Source organism: Nothobranchius furzeri, chromosome 3 (genome assembly GCF_043380555.1).
Source record: "Nothobranchius furzeri strain GRZ-AD chromosome 3, NfurGRZ-RIMD1, whole genome shotgun sequence".
In the NCBI taxonomy this organism is placed as follows: domain Eukaryota; kingdom Metazoa; phylum Chordata; class Actinopteri; order Cyprinodontiformes; family Nothobranchiidae; genus Nothobranchius; species Nothobranchius furzeri.
In genome coordinates this window covers 88468958-88486521 of record NC_091743.1, presented here as the reverse complement: position 1 = coordinate 88486521, position 17564 = coordinate 88468958, and the positions used below count along the sequence as shown (strand labels likewise).

At 45.7% G+C, this 17564-nt stretch overlaps 1 protein-coding gene across 5 annotated transcripts in view; it reads left to right on the top strand.

Moving 5' to 3' along the window:
- The first annotated feature begins 922 nt into the window (after positions 1-922).
- The window catches only part of eml3 (EMAP like 3), an 87563-nt gene continuing 70921 nt past the window's right edge, over positions 923-17564 (top strand). The window contains exon 1 of one of the 5 annotated variants that reach the window (XM_015958217.3): positions 923-1151. In XM_015958217.3, the coding sequence (XP_015813703.1) occupies positions 1127-1151 (25 nt within the window). In that variant the 5' untranslated portion in view covers positions 923-1126. Of the gene's footprint in view, positions 1152-9645; positions 9792-13374; positions 13555-17564 lie in introns of those variants that run through there. The other 4 variants (XM_015958218.3, XM_070549743.1, XM_070549740.1 and 1 more) reach the window with 4 other exon arrangements.

The window sequence follows — 17564 nt, the reverse complement described above, 5'->3', positions numbered from 1 at the left end:
TCCTGCAGATCCAAACGTTGAAAGAATCATTTCATTTTCTGCTCCTCACTTCTGATTATTTTCAGTGGTGTCTGTTTGCTGCACATTGTGCCCAGGGGCCCCTGCAGTGACAATCCGGCCCTGCACACGACGCGTTCCTTCTGAACGTACCAGGGGCTCGTTCTGAGTTTAAAAGAACATCTTCTGTCTCTTACACTTGGAGTCAGCTCCAAAACCAGTTGAAGCTGAAGGACTCGGTCTCACCGATCAAACATCCGGATGGAAAAGTTTTGATTCATGATTTCTGTCACTGACGGTGTCCTTTTGTTTCTCTGTAAACTGCTAGGGTTCTGTAGTCAGAAGTCTTCTCCTGAACAAGCTGAATGCTGACAAACACTACCTGTTGAACACGTTAGATGCACAGAAGGAATGTTCTTCTTTCTCTTCCAGCTGTTCCTCTCAGGGTCGTGGCAGCAGATCATCTAACTCCAGAGCCCTCTGTCGCCACGTGCTGCACAAGCATCCAATAAACAGCGAATGCACAAATGCAACAGAGCAGCCCGGCTGGAGAATCTGTCTCAGTCAGGAGAATAAAGTTAAAGACAAACATCTTCAGAGTTTTAAATGGACATTATTTGGGTTTACATATTAAATTCAATTCAAAGATACTTTATTAATCCCAGAGGGAAACTAGAGGAAATACAAACATGTGAATGATCTCTGAATGCTTTGGACAAATAAAATATTAGAAAAGTTGCATCATTTCTCCACGAGGGGGCGACAAACCCAAACTTATCATTCTTATGAGCCACAAGGTCCACAGCGTTTAAAACAGGCCTCGTTTAAAACTTCCTTTTTCTTCCAGATCAGCCCGAAACCCGCTGCTTCCTGCCGAGCAGGACCAGAACCAGCTGTGCTCCGGAAGGAGACGAAGCTGCTCACACTCGTGAAGACATCTGGCCGTACTTCCTGCTGTTTGATCGGTAATGAGTGCGTTCTCAGGCGCTTCCCTTCGGCTCTGCTCCTGCTGAAGAGATCTGGTGATCCGTTTCCGGTGGCTCCTCTCAGATCTGACGGGGTGGTGAGAGTGGCTCCTCTCAGCATGGAGGAGAACACACCTTAGCTGTCCTCCGATCTCTGGCCCAACATGGACTCCCTCACCAACAGTTTGGGTGAGTTAAACTACTAAACTAGTCCTGTTAACTCCTACCTACCCACTCGCTAACTGGGAGGATTTAAGCTTCTGCTGGAATCGTGTTAGAATCTCTGCTCGCGAGGCTGATAGAAGACATCTTGAACATCTGGGGTTCGTGGGGCAGAAACCCTCTCAGTTGGGCTGGCTGGGTTTATTTGGGTCGGAGCGCATTCCTCAGTGCGTGGATGGAACAGGCGGAGGCGTGTGCGTGCGTGCGTGCGTGCGTGTGTGTGTGTGTGTGTGTGTGTGTGTGTGTGTGTGTGTGTGTGTGTGTGTGTGTGTGTGTGTGTTGCGTTGCTCAGAAGAGTTGCACATTTACACTTAGTTCTGCTTACACGCGCACCGATGCGCTGGAACTGGTTTGGTTTGTGCACGCGCACTAACCGTGCACCACGTGGCTGCGGACCATCAGTTTATCCCTCTGGAGACAGAGCTGGCTCAACCAACTTGTGACAAGCTGCAGCATCCAACATGCGGAGCCTTGCTGCGTGTGCAAAACCTCGCTCATCTATAGTTCTCCAACTGTTGCGCAATGCTGCTGCTGTTGCACATTTGCAGCTCCCGCTGCTCCATCCCCTGCCGTTGTTGCATTTACTTGCCCTGTAAACATGTGGGAGGTGATGAAGAGCGGTAAATACCGCACCAGGCATCATAAAGTGCAGCGACTACTTCTCACTAAAGATGCTGTCATTTCCAACAAGCTGGATCCTCGTTGGTGTGTTCTGGTCCTGCTGTCTGCTTCACAGCTGAAGGGAGGGTTCTGTCCACATCTGTCATGTGGAGGTGCTAGAACAAGGAGCTCGTGTCTCTGTCAGCTGACTGGCTGTCATCAGCTAAGATGAGAATCCACCCAGCCACGCATCCATCTGTCTTTTAGTCCAACATCCACCCATGTTTGGTCTTCTTTAATATAAACATAAACATGTTTAACAAAGTTATTTTTATTATCAACCAAGAAATAAGGAATGAAACACTGATCATCTTCTCAGCTGTGTGTGTGTGTGTGTTCATGACTGCTTATTCTTTTTTGGTAAACATGGCACTTTGCTAACATTTTGCGACACTTATTTTAGCCAATGAGATTGATTAATGCTTCTGCATCCTGCTGTAGAGCTACTATCAGCTACGGCTGCACGGTATCAGGAAAACCTGCGATACACGATAACACTGATTAATATTGTGATGACGGGGCAGCAGTAGCTCAACAGGTTGAGCGGGTTGTCCAGTAATCGGAAGGTTGCAGGTTCGATCCCGGCTCCGGACAGAATTCTGCTGTTGTGTCCTTGGGCAAGACACTTAACCCACCAGCCTGCTGGTGGTGGTCGGAGGGACTCGGCAGCCTCGCCTCTGTCAGTGCGCCCCAGGGCAGCTGTGGCTACATCGTAGCTCATCCCCACCAGTGTGTGAATGTGTGTGTGTGAATGGATGAATGATACACTGTAGTGTAAAGCACTTTGGAGTCCTTACTCTGAGAGGCGCTATACAAGTGCGGGTCATTTATCATTCTGTGGGCCTAAACAGGACCGAGAGCTTCAAGAGAACGAAGAAGTGAACTTGTTGGCTACAGTGACCCCAGCATTCACATGTTTTTCTGTTTTAGACAAGCGTGCTCTGTTAAAGGTCCCTCTCACTGAGAAAGTGTTTTACTCTTGTCCTTTTTAAAATATGGTTGGTCACTCTGAGTTTCATATGCCTGCTGAATGTGAAAATGAGTTTTCTCTGCAGATTGTCCTTAGAGATAGGGTGAAAAACTCGGTCATCCAAGAGGGGCTCGAAGTCAACACATTCTCACGCCCAAAGCATCAAAATATAACGCGTGTGACCAAGCGTCAATATATGACGATTCGGAATGTCCCAGCGCGTCAGGAGACGACGATCAGGGACACGTGGCTCCGCTGGCGTCACTGTTTGACGCCCGCGGTCACACGGACATTATTCGACTATTTAACCATCCCCTCACCCCATTCCTAACCTTAAGGTCAGTAACTGTGACCTTAAGGTTAGGACTGGGGCGAGGGGAAGGTGAAGTAGTTCAGAAGTCGTTCTAATGTCCGTCTCACCGCCGGCGTTGGATACCGACGCTCTGGGACGGTTCGTCATCAGTGTGTCCCTGATCGTCGTCTCCTGACGCGCTGGGGCATCCCGAATGGTCGTATATTGACGCTTGGTCACACGCGTTATATTTTGATGCTTTGGGTGTGAGAATGTGTTGTCGAAGTAGATCCGTTGCTCCTCTGCATCGAGAGGAACCAGTTGAGGTGGCTCGGCCATCTGGGCAGGATGTACTCCTGGACGCCTCCCTGTGACATTTCCGGGCGTGTCTAACCATTAAGAGGCCTAAAGGAAGACCTTTGATATGCTGTTGAAACCAAGTTTCTCGTCTGGCCTGGGAACACCTTAGGGTTACCCCGGGGCAGCTGGCCCAAGTGGCTGGGGAGAGGGAAGTCTGGACCTCTCTGCTGGATGGGTGGGCTTGTCGACCATGGCTTATGACCACAGCCCCCAAAACAGGAGTGCGAGAGCTTTTTTCCACTGAATAATAAGGCATTCATTCATACTAGAGACCACAACAAATGTATTGATTAAAACAAATGAAGTAGCTCTCCCGCTGCGAGTGCCAGTATTATTCTGACATGCTTGGAGTCTCATGCCTCCACCACTGATGGTTTTGTTTTTAGATAATGGTCCCATTACCCCCCTTTTGTTCTTGCTGTGGGCTTCTTTGAATGCTTATCCCCTCCCAGTGGAGTGCTTCGTTATCCTGCTGGGCATGGATGTAATTTTGGGGGGGACAGGGGGGACATGTCCCCCCCACTTCTCCAAAGTCAAGCTTTGACCCCTGCACTTTTTACCATCCAAAAACAATATTACGCTATATTAACTTGACACTGGTTGAGCTCTTGGACCAAGCAGAAAACAACCATTTGTGTTGAAGCCCGTTTCCCATTAGAACAGACTGTAAGGACAACCCCCCCCCCCCCCCACACACACACACACACACACACACACTTCTAAAGAGAAAATTACGTCCTTGCTGCTGGGTCAGTTACATCACTTGTTATCCCTAATGGGCTGTTATCAGGCAAACTCTAGCAACTGTTCTGCTGTGTGAAAACACAATGTGACTTTCACTCTGCATCTCTAGCTTCTTTTAGAAAAGAATGCTGTCAATTTGCCACGGTGCTGTGGCAGCATCTGGGAGCCTTGGGTCGTTGACAAGTGGTCAGACCGTGGCAGTAATGAGGCGCAGTCACGTCCTTACCTCCAGCTTTAACGGAGAGAAGCTCCTGGAGCTCCGCATCACTCCAGTTTATCATCTCAGCTGCTTCTGTTTACAAAAGTGAAAATCAGGGCTCATTTACTTTCATTTTCAATATAGTTGCCGGCCGGAGCTTGGCGGTAACTCTCCACGTGTTCATGACAATTCCCTCTGTTGCGCCAAGGCTTAATTAGCATTCACAAGTCCACCGTTGCAGCAACGTTACTACCAAGCGTGGTGGCATGAATGTCGCAAGATTCCCGCAATGCCATGCCGCCACAGTGTGTTCCTAAGACACTCCCCATGCCGGTGTCGGTACAGGATCTGCTCGGGGCGAGATCGGCTCGGGGTCCTTCGACTGACGATGACGTCAAAATACGGCAAACCCACTCGGACAAAATACACTACACATCTATACTGTTGGAAAGAATTTAGCCGTTTCGTTATTAAAATAATTTTTCTTACGACGTAAGTTTGTGTTTATAATGGTATTTGTAAAATAAAACACTATATTTTATTCATAATATTGAACTCCTCTTTGAGCACATCCCTTGAAGGATCATGGGTATTAGCAACACCTGTGAAATTGTATTTGCAGGAAAGAAGTGTGTCCCGTTTATTGAAGTATTTTGTGTTTAGGGTTTTTGACGTCTTGTCCATGCGTAGTTCAGTTACGCTCATAGCTGCTAGCCAAAACTCTGGAGTTAAAAGTTTTCTGGCTTTACTAAAATACCTGTCTGTACTTATTTGATTGATGGTAGTTTTACTTTCTATTAGACTCCAAATGTAATCATTTGGCACGTTTCTAATTCATAATTTGTAATAATGTAATCGGCGATATTAGCATTAGCATTCCAATGGGTTTTTCCATGTATATTAGCACTGTGCTAACCACTCGCTGCCAAATTGCAGTTTTTGCAATTAGAAAATCTCCTTTTGTCACATCTCAATTTAATTGCACATGCAGTTAATCGTTCAGCCCTAATATACATGCAGCTCTATGCTAAAAGTGTATTTTCAAAGAGGTAATGATGGATTTCTTTGTAAAAGTTGTCCATCTTTCCAACAGAAACATTTGCCTGGACCAACGTAACGTGATAACAACGTAACGTGATTACGTAACTTCTGTAAGGTTCGTTTTCAGCCAATCAACTACTTAGACGTCATCAGCAGTCGAAGAACCCCGAGCCGATCTTGCACCCGAGCAGATCCTGTACCGACACCGGCAGTATGTAGCTACATTGTAGCTCATCATCACCAGGGAGTAACTATGTGTGCATGGGTGAATGAGTGATTGTGTTGTAATGCACCTTGGGGGGGAGGGGGGGTGGGGGTTCCAGGACTCTAGAAGGCGCTAAATCAAATTTAGGCCACTTACCGTGTAAAATTTTGACAAGCCTGATGGGTCTGAGTCTTTTTCTGTAGCTGAAGAGTGAAGCTAGATTTAAGGTCAGTGACTGAAACAAGTCTGTGTTTGAGTTTAGACGAGAGCCTCCCACTCACTCTGACAGTCACACATCCGGTTTCTCACTTCCTCCTGGTGTTTCACATCATTCAGCCACGAATGCCATTTTTATTGTTTATCTCTGTGGATTTCCATGGCCTGTTTGGCTTTAGGGGCGATTTCTCAGGCGTAAGGTTACATTTGGCTTGATTCTACTTGATCATTGTGGAAATATTGAAATATATTTGATGCCAATAAACTTTTCTGTCTCATTAGTTTCAGTGAGTAAGTATTCAATTCAATTCTTTATTCAGGACAATACACATTAATAAACAATCAAATACACTGCATCGATGGTAAATGGGCCAGATTATAGCATAGTTGCTCATTTGCGTCTGTAGTCTGTCAACAAGATAACTAAGTAAAACAATGTTTATGTTTATGTATTTAGCAGACGCTTTTGTCCAAAGCGACTTACAAGTGATAATCGGCATGTTGCCCTTGAGGCTAACAACAACAATAACAACAACAACTTGACATCAATCATGGAGAGGAGGGAACAAGGAGCGGACGGTAGAGAGGGGGGACGGGTGCAGGGAGGGTGCTAGTTAAGAAGATGCTCTCTGAAGAGCAGGGTCTTCAGGAGTTTCTTGAAAATTGAAAAGGAAGCCGCTGTTCTGGTAGTGCTTGGTAGGTCATTCCACATTTGTGGAATGATGCATGAGAAGAGTCTGGATTGTCCTGAGTGTGGTGTAGGCAAGGCCGGATTAACCATACGGGCAACTGGGTAATTGCCCAGGGCCCACGAACTCTAAAGGGCCCAGGGCAGCAAGGGCACGAGCAAAATACTGAATCTGTAATCTCCCGCTTTATATTAAACCAGGGTGACCGTACGTCCTGTTTTTCCCGGACATGTCCGCTTTTCACTCTCTGTCCGGGGTGTCCGGACTGGGGGGGGTCTTGTATTGATGAAAATGCCCGGCTTTTCATCCAGGAGCAGGGATGGGGGAGCTGTATATCCTACACATCCAGGGGAGCCGGAAGAAAGTTTTCTACCTATATTACATCATTCAGGGACTCTTTTGAGCAGAGAGCACAGAGAGCGGCACAGCGCTGCGTCGTTGTGCAGCGCTCCAGGCTGCTGCGTCCAGCGCACGGTCCATTCTCAAAGTGGCGCAACCAAAAAATTATAAATGACACACGATCGTTCATGTCCGCACATGCTCTCTATTTTCTGTCTTATTTGTGCCTGAAGCGCTCTGCTACTGCGGAGCTCATCACCTGTGCTGCGGTGATTTCACCTCACTGACGCAGCATCGAATATTCTGTATGTGACCATATTACGGTGATCCTTGGGTCGTGATGATGGGTCCCTTGAATATTGTTGCCCAGGGTACAACAAAGTGTTAACCTGGCCCTGGGCGAAGGCACTGCTAGCCGACGATCCTGTGATGACCGGAGCGGCCGGGCCGAGACGTAAGCCTTTGCAAGAGGATTCAGGTAGATGGGAGGTACTGGAGGTTCTGAGACTGGGAGATGCAAACATCTAGCAGAAATGAGGTGGATGTTTGATCGCTTCAGCTGTAGGTGTACTTGGGTCAGACACCCTCACAGCCTTGTCTGCTAGTGCAGCCAACCCAGCAGCAACCATTACCATGTTATGGTGACCTCAGCAAAATTAAATCAATAAGAGGCTACAAGATGGCTTGTTTCGGATTAGCTTTGTAGGATTTTCATGAATGCTCACAGTTCGTCTGACAAGACCTTCTAATAAGTAGCGTGATGTTGTGTGAATAAGCTGAGAAGGTCCGATGTCCTGGAGGTTCTCGGAGTAGAACAGCTTCTCCTCTAGCCTGGAGAGAGGAGAGGAGGTTCAACATTTGGGCCTTGTAAACCTTTTGTGGTCAAATCATTCCTAAAACTGTCAGAAAATGCAGTTGTTGTAGATTCAGGAGACTCACGTGGCAGCACAAAAGATGAGTTTCATATAAAATGTCCTCTTTGAGCTCCTCATTTAGCATTCCAGCATGTTCAGGTTCATGCACACATGTTCATTTGTTGCCGAAAGGGAAGATCTGGCAGTATCAAGCTCCAGCTGTAAAAATATCCTCTGGCTAGGGACTGGGGTTGTTTGGGTCACATATTGTTGTTACATTTAGTTTAATTTCTTAGCGTCATCACAGTTGCTAGGAGACAGGAGATGAGGTCAGAAACAAATCTGATTGGCTAGGCCTTCCAGTTTCACAGCCACTGACTTCTGATCCTCCCATTCAATAAAAGATCTATAGCACCAACCGGCCTATTAAAACACGTAAAGGTGGTGTAATGAAGTGAGAGGTTATTACATTTTAATTAATGAGCCATAAGGCGTGGAATCCCATAGGAAATGTAGAATCCACCTTACGGATCGAAGGGTTATTTAAACCAGAAGATTGGATCTTTTTATTGCAGGGATTAGGTAACCGTTACGTATTCACTCAGAGACAACAGAATAGAGAGAGTCGAGCTTAAAAGTTAAGAATTTTATTACTAACAATTCAAACTAGCCTGACTTTAAACTAAATGTATAGTGTAACTAAAAATGGATGAGGTGGTGAATGGATGACGTGTGATGTAAATCAGAACCAGCAAATCCGAAGAAGCGATTAGTTCTGACGGGAACTGAGGATGTTGTCTTGAATTAAGCCTTGGTTAGCTTCAGTAAAACATGAGACACCATCATGTCGGTCTACCTTTGCCTTCGGTGGAAGTCCTCTGTAGATCAGGAATATCGAGGTCCAGTGAACCCTCTCTGGAAACCGAGCCGGTAGAAGAAGCCACGGTTCCGATCAGACCCGTCTCGAGTTACCTCCGGCACACGACACTTTATTGGCGTCTGGTCAGACCCAAGCTTGGGTCGGTGGAGCTTTTATTCTGAAAGGAGCATTTGTTGCCGCTGGTTGTTATAGCGACTGGATTTTTCAGCGTGTCGAGGTTCTTTCGGTTTAAGAGTAAAAGATCAGGATTGGCCACTCCGTCGCTTGCTCTGGAACGCTTTGAACTGGCGTTAGAGCTGACGTGGCGTAGTTTTGTACCTCGGATGTTTTGGTTTATTGTCGAATGAAAATGACCAAACACCGTCAGAAGCACGCCTCCGTCAGATCTGTAAGGTTCTGATTGGATCAGTGAAAGGAATGTGTTGTGTGCTTTTAACACAACGTGAAATGAGTCCTGTTGGAACACTTAAAGTCACAGTACCTTTATATTCTATAGGATCATAATAAAGTAATTAAGATTTTGATTTCACAGGTCGGTCACATGGTATTATTGACTAACAGTTGTTTTGATTAGCTTTATTGAAAATAGAGTTCTTTGGCTTTTAATAAAAAAAAGAAAGGAGTCTTCATCTTCTGTCTTCATTGCTGGAACGTAAACAGTTTAGAAGCGAATGCATGACCTTGAGGCTGTTTCATGCACTCTGGCGCTGTGTCAAAGGGAACAGTGGTTAGAGGATAATAACCCTGACAAATGGCTCCTTCATCACGTTACAGCGGTAAAATGCTCCGTTTTGTCAGCGCCTGACTGGTTGTGTGTTTTGTTCCAAGTTTCTAAGAGTAAAATAGAGCTAATGGCACCGTGAGTTGTTGAAGTTTGTGGGAATGGCTAATTTTCCGATGCTGACTGAGATCACGTGGAAGCTCATCTCTGTCGTACATCAGAAAATATTGACACACGTCAGCACTAACTCACACGTACAGGAAGGAAGAGAAAGTTTCCCACAGCTCTGTTTCTGCTCTGACGGGACTTCAGACCATGGTGCAGGGGCGTGCAGGATGTTCAGCTGTGTAGATCAAAGGTCTAAGCAGAGCTGTGGTGCCTACAGGCCGATGAGGTCGTCATGCGCCAGCCATGGGTGACCGACAGAACACGAGTAGGTGGGCACAGTTAAGATTAGTGAAGTGTGACTGTCAGTCAGGTTTACTGGATTCTGTGCACATTGCTGTTATAAAAAGAGATAATTGTGTGTGTGTGTGTGTGTGTGTGTGTGTGTGTGTGTGTGTGTGTGTGTGTGTGGGTGGGGGGGTGTCCAGATCTTTGCAGCTTTTTCTGTTTTAGATTTGATAACATCTCCCTGATTGATGATTTATTTTCAAATGCAGACTCTAATTGCCTGAAAGTGTGCCTGAAGGGCCACAGGCAGATATGGACTCATCTGGAGTTGCAGAACTAGACACACCAGTTAGTTTGTTATACTGGACCTTCTGGGAATTTCAAAAGCTGTTAAAAAAAACACTCTACAAAGAAGCCTGCTAAGATTTCTATTGTCGTTCATCATCGTTGTTGTTGCTGCTTCCATTCCAACAAAAAGCTTTAACGTCAGTGTTTTTGTTTCTGACCCACTAAAATACAACAAAACGGATTTGGGTCTAAATATTATAAATAATAAAATGATGATAATCTATTACTTAATAACTGGGGGATTGTTAATCATCATCCATTTTCTTTACTCGCTTGTCCAGTTAGGGTACATCCTGGACAGGTTGCCAGTCCATCACAGGACAACACAGAGACACACAGAGACACACAGGACAACACAGAGACACACAGAGACACACAGGACAACACAGAGACACACAGGACAACTCAGAGACACACAGGACAACTCAGAGACACACAGAGACACACAGGACAACACAGAGACACACAGAGACACACAGGACAACACAGAGACACACAGAGACACACAGGACAACACAGAGACACACAGAGACACACAGGACAACTCAGAGACACACAGGACAACTCAGAGACACACAGGACAACTCAGAGACACACAGAGACACACAGGACAACTCAGAGACACACAGGACAACTCAGAGACACACAGGACAACTCAGAGACACACAGGACAACACAGAGACACACAGAGACACACAGGACAACTCAGAGACACACAGGACAACTCAGAGACACACAGGACAACTCAGAGACACACAGAGACACACAGGACAACACAGAGACACACAGAGACACACAGGACAACACAGAGACACACAGAGACACACAGGACAACACAGAGACACACAGAGACACACAGGACAACTCAGAGACACACAGGACAACTCAGAGACACACAGGACAACTCAGAGACACACAGGACAACTCAGAGACACACAGGACAACACAGAGACACACAGAGACACACAGGACAACACAGAGACACACAGAGACACACAGGACAACTCAGAGACACACAGGACAACTCAGAGACACACAGGACAACTCAGAGACACACAGGACAACTCAGAGACACACAGGACAAAACAGAGACACACAGGACAACACAGAGACACACAGGACAACTCAGAGACACACAGGACAACACAGAGACACACAGGACAACACAGAGACACACAGGACAACACAGAGACACACAGGACAACTCAGAGACACACAGGACAACACAGAGACACACAGGACAACACAGAGACACACAGGACAACACAGAGACACACAGGACAACTCAGAGACACACAGGACAACACAGAGACATACAGGACAACTCAGAGACACACAGGACAACTCAGAGACACACAGGACAACACAGAGACACACAGGACAACACAGAGACACACAAGACAACACAGAGACACACAGGACAACACATAGACACACGGAGACACACAGGACAACACAGAGACACACAGAGACACACAGGACAACTCAGAGACACACAGGACAACACATAGACACACGGAGACACACAGGACAACACAGAGACACACAGGACAACACAGAGACACACAGAGACACACAGGACAACTCAGAGACACACAGGACAACACAGAGACACACAGGACAACACAGAGACACACAGGACAACACAGAGACACACAGAGACACACAGGACAACTCAGAGACACACAGAGACACACAGGACAACTCAGAGACACACAGGACAACACAGAGACACAAAGGACAACACAGAGACACACAGAGACACACAGGACAACACAGAGACACACAGAGACACACAGGACAACTCAGAGACACACAGGACAACACAGAGACACACAGAGACACACAGGACAACTCAGAGACACACAGGACAACTCAGAGACGCAGGACTACCAACCATGCACTCACACATGGGACAAGTCGGAGACTGAACCTGGCAGTCATGTGTTTGGACTGTGGGAGCGAGCCAGAGTACCAGGAGAGAGGGATCATCTCTACAGGTGAAATTTTAAAAATGAGCATATCGTGCAAAAGACTGTTTATTTCACTAGTTCAACTCAGACTGAGAGACCATCTAAAGATTCAGTAACCCTTGCAGGTGTTTTGGATTCTTTCTTAATGTGCCTTTCCCAGGATCCACTGTTTTCCCTCTTTCCTGTTCATTTTCTTTTTCCCTTTCCTTACATTTGTTTCTCCTTTTAAACGTATTTTTAATCATTTTAGAAATCTTTTTATACTTTAATTAAATTTTTTAGTTTGTTTTTGTGAAGTGCCTCGTGACTTTCATCTTGAGGCACTATAAAAAAGATTGTTTTCTTTCTTTTTGGAAAGAGTCTAGCATATTGAGCCTTTCTAATGGTCTGAATTTTTTTAATTTTGGGGTTTCATACATTTTAAGCCATAATAATCACAATTATAACAAATAAAAGCTTGAAATTCTATTCAGTTTATTTATAAAGCGCCAAATCGGGACCAGAGTCGTCTCAAGGATCTTCACACAGTAAACATTCCAGTACAGGTCAGGTCATTAAGCCAATCAGTAAAAAGTTTCCTATATAAGGAACCCAGCAGGTTGCATCGAGTCACTGACTAGTGTCAGCGTCTTTACAGCAATCCTCATACTAAGCAAGCATGCAGCGACTGTGGAGAGGAAAACTCCCTTTTAACAGGAAGAAACCTCCAGAGAATCCTGGCTCAGTATAAGTAGCCATCCTCCACGACACACAAACACACACACACACACACACACACACATATTAGGTTCAAGGTCAAAAGGTCAACGCCCCCCCCCCCCCCATTAAGAAAACCAACCTAAATTGTTGTCCAATGTCCGTGCAGCAGAAAAAAATATCTGTGCTGCTATCATTGAAAATATATAAATAAACAGCGCTTTGTTTGTCCATTTTGGCCATGTGAAAGCACTTTATAAATAAAGTTGATTTTGATTTAGATAAAAGTTTCCAATAGTTATCCTAGGTCAAAGCCCCTTTCAAACACCAGTGTTTACCTGCAGTCACACACCTGGCATGAATGAGTGAGGCATCTGCATGGTAGTTCAAATTGAATTGAATGAAGGCAACTGGACGTCAGGTGACTCTCAAAGAGTAGACGCCATGTTGGCAGGCAACAAAGGTAAACAAAATGAACGGGATCGGCTTGGATTTTACTTCGTCGGAGTTTACTTCACACTTTAAAACGGAAGAAATTGTTTTATATAGTCAGAAATTAAATAGACTAAACATCTCCGACCCTTACCGTGCCCCTGGGATACTTTTTAGAAATGCCAGAAGCTGTCGGAGCGCACCTGGCCAGGGAACGCCTTGGGATTCCCCCGGAGGAGCTGGCCCAAGTGGCTGGGGAGAGGGAAGTCTGGGCCGCTCGACTTAGGCTACTGCCCCTGCAACCCGACTCCGGATAAGCGGATGAAAATGGATGGATGGACAAATAACAGATTTACATGTAAGTAGTTTAAATAGAGTGCTGTGCTGTTTGAATGTATAAACTGAACACCAAGAGAAATCACTAGTCTGAATTTGTTCCGTGAATAAAATAAAAATGTCAGGCAGGAGCGTCTCAGGATCTGTCTGAGATCTGACTCGGTGAGACAGATAATAGCAATCCAAAGTGCTTTTTATGTGTGATCTGACAATTGATCAACCATTGCTTAAAAATGAAATACAGCTTAGCCGGTTAATTGCTGTGATCATAAAACACGTAAACGGCAGCACGCAGAACTCACGAGGCAACGTTTTACGTGACGTTTACTTGTTGCTATGAGTAATAAGACAGAAAAAGCCACGCCAAAATAAGTTTAGGAAGCCCACTAAGAATCGTAATAAAAGCATTTAAAATAAATACCATACACAGTTGAGGAAACGTTGGTTTAAGTACCTGATATGAAGCGGTCGCTGCATAAGCGAAACCTTTACTCTCGGGATCCCACAGCTTCATTTTAGCCCGGTCACTAGCGCGTTTTATTACAATGATCCAACGTTTGCGGCGCTCCAGATCTTGGGGAATCCTGTAGATGGCTCATTCCTTATGTCGTCCGTGTCTGTTCTGCATCCTGGGGCACAACAGGAATCTACCATATTTCCCGTTTGAGTTTTCTGACAATAACAAATAGCCCAACTGCGGGATTCTGCCTGCCAAGATGGCGCCGTTTTGATTTGAACTGTTGCATGCCGGGAGAAGTGACGTCCACTCCCGGAGCTCTATAGAAACTGTCACCTGCAAAACACCTCCTCCCTACCTCCTCATGGTTCGTTTGCATCGTTATCCACCATTGTGTGGGAGTTGTGTTGACTAGATGCAGAAAGGTGTGATGTCATGTTACTTTCTTGTAAATTTGTATATAGTGTTTCTTCTTCGTTCCAGCATGACCGTTATAGTTATTACGTTTTTTTTTATATTATTGATATATTATTATTATATTGCAGCACAAACCAGCACAAATGTTTGACACCAATTTTGTTAGATTTGAAGAAGGTGGGGGGGCCAACTTCATTTACGTGTCTGAAGGACTCTGCACAGGGGTTTCTTTGGAAGTAGGAACAGGAATAAAGTCATAGAGGTCAGCAGGTTGAAGATCAGCTTAAATTAATTTCACCATTAGAACAAAGGATGTTTTGTAGGCGTGAGATCACCAAAGATGATAGGATCTTTTAAATCTTACTTTCAGATAAGCTGATGACGTTCAGCAGCAGAAACTGGGGGCGGTGGCAGGAACTCCACCGCAGAGAGAAAATGAAAACCTGCTAGGAACAAAATAGAACAAACAAACCAAAAAACCCCACGCTGCTGGGATTCAACAATACAGCTTATCTGTGCAATAACATATCAAAATGACTTTAGTTTTAAGATAAGATGAGAACAGGGCACCCGGTCGCGGCTCTTTGTGGACAAATTAGTTATTTAGCCGCTCCCCACCACCACTATTGTACAAATATGCAAAAAATATAAAAAACAAGCAAGTTTATCTGATGGCATGCAGACTTCTGGAGACTAACATCAAGCACTGTCAACCAACTCACCGAGCTGCAGTATTTCTGCGGTCAGGTCTCTCTCCGAGTCCGAGTGCTCCACGAGCGGTCAGCCCGCGCAGCAGACCGGCGCCGCAGCGGTCACAGATGCGCCGGGCTGACTGCTGGGGAGAACCGGGTGGAAGAACGCAGAAGTCTCCCTCCGAGAGCTCCGTCATATTTCAACCCATTTTTATGTTAAATGCACTGGGTTTTACCCCCATCGACATATACCCTGTTAGTTATTTAATCCTATTACATTTAAATTTCATGGTTAAACAGTGCATGTTAAAATGGTAGTTAGCTAGCTACTTTGATAAGCTCAGCTGGTGCAAAAGCGGCGATGACCTAAAATACATAAATATAATTTCACTTACCGAAAGACATGAAGTGGAGACTCCTTGGACGCTCTATTAGTGCAATTAATGCCACAGCAAGTCATTTTGTCCAACAATTGCACCAATAATGTCCAAAAAGAACGCACAAACGCTACAACTAATGGTCTAAGGCCTAGTCCACACGTAGCCGGGTTTTTTTTTTTGAAAACGAATATCCGCCCCTCCAAAAACTTGCATCCACACCACCTCGTTTTAAAAATAAACTCTGTCCACACTACCCGGATAAATACGTTGTTAAGGACATGCCAGACCTGTAGGCGGCAGTACTTCCCCCGTTCTTAACCTCGTCCTTCGTCTGTGGTCTTCCGCAAGGAGCAGTAATTCCGCTTGCAAAAACAAACAAGCAGAAAGCGCTTGGACAACTGATGGATCGGGTAGTGACAGAGCGCAGCTCTGAGGGCTTCCATGATGTCGGCTAGTGTAAACACAGGTCGCACACGTGATGTCAGCACTTTTTTTGTCGCAGAAAGTGACGTTGCGGACCTTAAAACTCCGGTTTTGTCCGTCCACACGCAGACACCCAAAACGGAGAAAACGCAGATCTTCACTTTGGCCGGAGTTTTTAAAAAGATCCGTTTTCGTGTGGATGACAGGCCAAAACGTAGAAAAATATCTACGTTTTGGCAGATCCCCGGCTACGTGTGGACAGGGCCTAAGTTGAGAGACTGAAAATGACCGAACAGTTTCCAGGCCAGACCGAGGCTCAGACTGAGGCCTTTCCATGGAGCTAGCTCTGTGGTCACGTGGGTCTGATGCTCATTAATTATACAGAATTTTAGGCTTTTAATACACTTAAACAGAAGAGGGAGAAAAAAATTCACCCCCCTCAGAGTTGTCATGAGTGTAAACTAGATCATTTAAACCTAAAACATGTTTTGGTACCAGGCTGTAAACATGTTTATTTCTGCTGTGAAATTGGTATTTTTAACATGGGAGTCAATGGTAAAATGGTAAATGGCCTGTATTTGATATAGCGCCTTCTAGAGTCCTGGAACCCCCCAAGGCGCTTTACAACACAATCAGTCATTCACCCATTCACACACACATTCACACACTGGTGGGGATGAGCTACAGTGTAGCCACAGCTGCCCTGGGGCGCACTGACAGAGGCGAGGCTGCCGAGCACTGGCGCCACCGGTCCCTCCGACCACCACCAGCAGGCAACGTGGGTTAAGTGTCTTGCCCAAGGACACAACGACAGCGACAGACTGAGCGGGTCTCGAACCTGCGACCTTCCGATTGCGAGGCGAGCAGTTAACTCCTGTGCCACCGTCGCCCCAATGAGGATTTGCTCGCTTCTGACACCAGCCCCTAGTGGATGAGGGTGGAACTGCAATTTATTTCACTTCCGCGTTTGCCTCAATTTCAGACCCGCATTGTGGGTGCTTGGCACACACACACACACACACACACACACACACACACACACACACACACACACACACACACACACACACACACACACACACACACACACACACACACACACAGGCAGCTGTTGGGGTTGCAGTGCATCATGGGTAAACATCTCTTCTTGTGGTTCGTTCAGATGAAAGCTCACATTCTTGAGCTGAGTGGTCATGTTGTTTTCAAGGAGAGCTTTTCCTTTGATGACCTTTAACCTGCTTCCTTTAGAATCCGCTTCAGGTGACCGCTCCTCTGAGCTGCAGCACGAATCCAGCTTCTCCTCTCCTGTCGGACTTCTGAACACCAAATACCCTTTATATCCATACAGATCTGCAATAGTCACTTCATGGTTGTTATTAGTTTTCTGTCATTGATGGGTTAGGGTCCTAATCCACCCTATTTTTACTTGCTTCATTTGTACTGTATGTTTGCTCCACTTCCCCAAAGCTAATTCCTAGTAATGCGAGACTCTCACTTACTCGGCAGCAAAACCCGACTCTGATTCTGACACACGAGTGTGTTGAAAACAGTAGCTAAATGCTACAATGGCCTTCTAGGAAACCGCTTCACAATAATAAAAAAAAACATAATGCATGAACGTATCCCTGACCAGGAGAGAAAACCCGAATGGAGACACTAAATC